Consider the following 4,782-nt stretch of genomic DNA (forward strand, 5'->3'; position numbering starts at 1 on the left):
ATGTGGGATTCACACTATAGGATGTTGCAGTGTGTGAATTGAGTTGCTTATGATGGGTTGCGGGAGTGATAGAAACCTAAACCCTAGTTCATGAGTTGTTGCATATGGAATTAATGGGGACCTTAGAACTTAATGTTATGGTTGGGTTTTATCTTATTGAATCTATGGTAGTTGCGCATGCTAGCTAAAGTTCCAATCATAAAAACGTATGATCCTAGTACGAATAGTATGTTAGATTAGGCCTCTCCCGCATAAGTATGATGAGTATGAGTATCGTTTCATATCCAATTGCCTAGGGACAATCATTTTATTTAGTTTTCTTCCAAAACACTTTACTTTATTGTCTTTTACTAAAACAAGACCTAACTCTTTATATTCTTGCAAAGCTATCTTTTTATTCTTGCAAAGTAGTTTTTAATTCTAGTTCTAGGTAAAGCAAATGTTAAGTGTGTAGTAGTGTTATATCAGTGGTTGATAGAACTTGAGAGAATATTAATTCTACCTTTACTTTCTCGTAGAGTTCGACCCTCTTACTTATCGAAAAAGCTACAACTGATCTTCTATACTTGTGGGTTATCTAAGGGACAAGTGGATGCGTGAGGATGATGGAGCTCATCACAATGGGTGCGGTTGTGACCAGTGGAAGACAACGGTGATGGCGTCAAGACTTTTGTGGCAACGACAGCGGGGGCGAGGATGGTTTGGGTCGCGGCAAAGGTTGTAGTAGTCGGCTCTTCGGTGTGTTGCGGGGTTGTCTTAGGTTGTTTGTCGGTGTGAAGTTCGAATTGCGATGACGGGCGACAAGTGGTTTGTTCAATATCTTCCACGACGACAACCTATCATATTATCTTTCATATTCTTTTTTGTACCTCATTGCTAAAATCGAAGATGTGCAATGTCGACACATGCGGCCGATTGGCTCCTCATAGCTTGTGCGGCGCGGGTTTGGTAGGCAGTCATTTACTATGAAGTTTGAGTCGTTTGCTTGAAGGAAAATAATGACGATGACAGTAATGTGCAGCCTTGATGAGTTTTTCTTAGCAATGATTTTTGCGATGTATCTTGTGTGTGATTGGTCGAATGGTTGTGACGATTTTTGCATGGTTCTCCATCAATTTACTGGACAAATCCCTTTTTCTCTATTAACAATTGATTGAACCCTCAAACATGTGGTTTAGGAAAAAACAGGCGGAAGACTATCATAGGATTTGCCCTTTAGGTGAGATCGTAGGATCAACCCCAAAATTTCATATTTAGACAATCCAATGGGCATCATATTTAGATAACCCCAAAATTTCATATCATAGGATTTGCCCTTTAGCTGGGATCATCCTACTGGGTTCAGTACCAAATTGGCATCCTGTTAAAAAAAAGTACCAAGTGGGCATCGGCAAACGCAAACGCTGGATTTGAGCTCATGTGAAAGCGGGCCAAGATCGGTCGTACCACGTTTCAATGTGGATATTTCTATTTTGATGATGGACAAGTACAGGCCTTCAGAGCCATACAACAGCACAAGTGTACAGAGGACCGTCCAATGTGATCTCCGTGTCATCTTCTCCCCGAAGTGTTGTTTGGTTGGCAAAGATACGTACAGCAAAATCGAGCTCACAAATGGACAACCGAGTGACAACGAAAGTACTACAAAGTAGTGTGTGGCACACAGAACAAATATTCTAGATAGCCGGGTCCTCCTTTTTTGCGAATATTTCTTTTCTTTTCCTGAAATGCCAAAATAGCACTGTAAAGTGTACACGAATTACTCGCAGGAATGGAATATGTACCATCTTTATTCATTTAATTTAACATGCTGCAGCACTGTAAAGTGTACGAGGTTATTAGAACTTGCCCAACATACCCAGCATCAGGCCATCACAAAACATATCTTACAACGAATGTATATTCACCTAACATAGCGATTTCTATACAGCAAAACGACACAACTTGGCACGGTAACATGTACTTGTACTACTACTGATCGTAAGCTTGGCTCGGTGGTGTCAACTTAACTTAATTACTTTTTACGAGTAGTTCTTGCTGCCGAAGATGCTTCGGAGCTTGCCGCGCTCCTCCAGCCGCTCCAGCAGGTCCCGGGCGCCGGCGACCTCCATGTCCGACAGCTTCTTCAGGTACCCGATGGCGCCGTGCGAGACCATCAGCTTCTTGCACCGCTTCGCCGGCGACAGCGACGCCAGGCACGCGATGGCGTACTTCTTCGCCGTGTTCGCCGGGCTGGGGTCCAGCAGCTGCACCAGGCTCGGCACGCTCCTCTCGTCCCTCCGCACCTCCCGCGCGTTGCCCGGGTGCCCCGCCGCCAGGCTCGCCACCGCCTGCGCCGCCACCTCGCGCGCGCCGGCCGACTTGGCCTCCAGCATCCGGACAAGTAGTGGGATGCAGCCGTGCTCGCCCACCAGCCGCTTCATGTCCTTGCTGCCGCTGGCCGCGATCCTGCAGATCGCCGCGGCCGCCGCCTGCTGCGCGCCGGTTGACCCGGCCCTGAGCGCGTGCGCCAGCCGCGGGAGCACGCCGAGGGACACGATGGTGTCGGGGGAGATGGCGTCCACCATGTTCCCGAGCGCGCGCACCGCGGACTCCTGCGGCGACGGCGCGTCCAGGTAGAGGAGCAGGCTGCGCAGCCCGCCGTCGTGCGCGACGGCGCGCCGGAAGCTGTCGCCGCCCGACGTGAGGTTCTGCAGGCAGTCGGCGGCGTGCTCCTTGGAGCCCAGCACGGTGCCGTAGTCCAGCAGGCTGACCATGACGCGGACGATCCCTTCGTCGGCCAGCGCTTGCCGCGCCTCGGGCGCCGCGGAGAGGTTCTTGAGCGCGCCGGCCGCCGCGGACTGGGACACGGAGTCCCCCGTCTGGCAGATCTCGATGAGCGGGCGCACGCCGCCGTGGCCGGCGATGGCGCGCGCGACGTCGGGGGACGCGGAGAGGCGCTGCAGCGTGAGGACGGCCTTCTCGCGGCCGACGAGGCTGCTGCCGGACTCTGCCAGCCGGATGAGCGGTGGCAGCGCGCCCTCCGACACGAGCAGCCCCTCGCAGGCGCCACCCCCCGACTCGGCGAGCCGGCATATCACCATGGCGGCCTTCTCCCGCGCCTTGGGCGCCGGCGCCGTGAGCAGCTGCACCAGCGCGGACACGTTGGCGCGGCCGAGCAGCGACACCACGCTCTTCTCGTCCCGGTTGAGCGCGTCGAGCAGCCCGTCCACCGCGCGGCTCTTGGCCTCGGCGTGCCCGATCTGCAGCCGCGCGAGCAGCTCCCGCACGTCCGCCTGCGCCGTCGCCGGGGCGGTGACGGCGGAGGCGTCGGAGTCGGACAGCACGCCGGTGCGGACGAGCAGCGCGCAGTCCCGGAGGTTGACGTCGAGCCGGGCGCCGAGCGCGTCGATGGCGCTCTGCGTCTGCAGCTTCCCGTCCCTCGGCGGGCCCCGGCACCGCGAAGCAAGCTCCGCCGCATCGGCGAGCGTGGCGGCCACGGAGTGCAGCAGCTCGCGGCAGAGCGCGTTCCGGGCGAAGCAGGGGTGGCTGGACAGGTCGGACAGGCGCGCGGGGAGCGTGCCCAGCTTGGCCGCGATCGCCTTCCACCGGCCGGGGAACCCCTCCGCGGCCGTCGCCGCGCCGACCGCCGGCGGCACCATCCCCCTGACGCGCGCCAGCAGCTCCTCCGCCGTCTCAACCCCGGGAGCAGCGGCCGCCGGGTCGCCCCGCACACTCATGCCTGGTCGCCTGGAGAGTGGAGGCCCGTGATCTGGAGTGGCCGAGGAGAACGGTCGTCGTCGCTAGCTGGCCTGACTGGCTCGTCAAGGCTGTGGTGAAGGCAGGGAGGGAACAAACGAAAGAGGTAGCAGGGGTGGCAGAGTGGCAGGGGAAGGAGGAGGAATCGTCTACGACTACGATGATCTCCCTCCCTCCCTGGCCACTGTTTCTTTAAGCGAAAACTAGTGGCGGCGTCGCTTTCGTTTAGGCAGCCATTGGCGTCGCGGCAGCGGCTATCGTGGGGAGATACGGGCGGCCATGAGCGGCACGCCGAGCCAAGATACCAAAATCCAAAATCCAAGCCATTTCTACTCGTACTCGATCGAGATCTCAGTTGGGGTGAGGAGAAGAGATGTGTGGGTTGGTAGAAAGGGGGGCGTGTCGGGTCGGAATTCACGTTGGTTTGACGGACGGACCCTGTTGTTTTGTGTTCTTGATGGTGGTGGTTTAGTGGGAAGTGGTTAAGAGACTTGGGACAGACGGACAGTGCGGGGGGCGTGGACTCGAGGGAATGAGACGAATGACGGGCACCAAAGGCAAGAAGATCAGGTGTGAGCAAAATGAAATGGCGACTCTTTTATTTTATGAGGAAATGTGGTGCATGTTACTGGTGGTGGTGGTGCATGTTGCCGAAGCAGGCGGGTACAGTCTCAGCAGACCCCACTTGCAAACAACTGCTCACCTACAGATTACCCACGCAACTGTTCAAAAGAAAATTAGTACTAGCCAATAGACATCATTCAGATAGTAGGAGTAGTATATTTGTACCACTGCTTCCCACTTTCGCGCTAGACATAAAAGCTGAACAATAATACTACTACTCCCTCCATTCCAAATTACTCGTCTCAGAAATGAAACGAAGGGAGTACTAGCTAGCAGTAGCATCAAAGTACTTAGGCCAACCCCAACGCGTGACACAGTTGCGTCCGTCCTCGCCGCCACCACCACCTCCCACCATGACCGCCGAAGAGGAAGAGCGTTTGGTGCAAGCCGTGATGGAGGACTCTGACAAGGAGTTCAAGC

The 4,782-nt window shown here is 55.3% G+C and overlaps 1 protein-coding gene across 1 annotated transcript; it reads right to left on the reverse strand.

The window, feature by feature from the left end:
* Nucleotides 1-1,768: 1,768 nt before the first annotated feature.
* LOC119304188 (vacuolar protein 8-like) lies at nucleotides 1,769-4,276 on the reverse strand. The gene has a single exon (XM_037581364.1). It carries the CDS (start codon nucleotides 3,717-3,719, stop codon nucleotides 2,022-2,024), a length of 1,698 nt encoding a protein of 565 aa, XP_037437261.1. The 5' UTR covers nucleotides 3,720-4,276; the 3' UTR covers nucleotides 1,769-2,021.
* Nucleotides 4,277-4,782: the final 506 nt, after the last annotated feature.

Source organism: Triticum dicoccoides, chromosome 5A (assembly GCF_002162155.2).
Source record: "Triticum dicoccoides isolate Atlit2015 ecotype Zavitan chromosome 5A, WEW_v2.0, whole genome shotgun sequence".
NCBI lineage: Eukaryota > Viridiplantae > Streptophyta > Magnoliopsida > Poales > Poaceae > Triticum > Triticum dicoccoides.

What these genes read in the sequence shown, in the direction of transcription:
- LOC119304188 (XM_037581364.1), bottom strand. Translation starts at nt 3,719, where the DNA reads ATGAGTGTGCGGGGCGACCCGGCGGCCGCTGCTCCCGGGGTTGAGACG.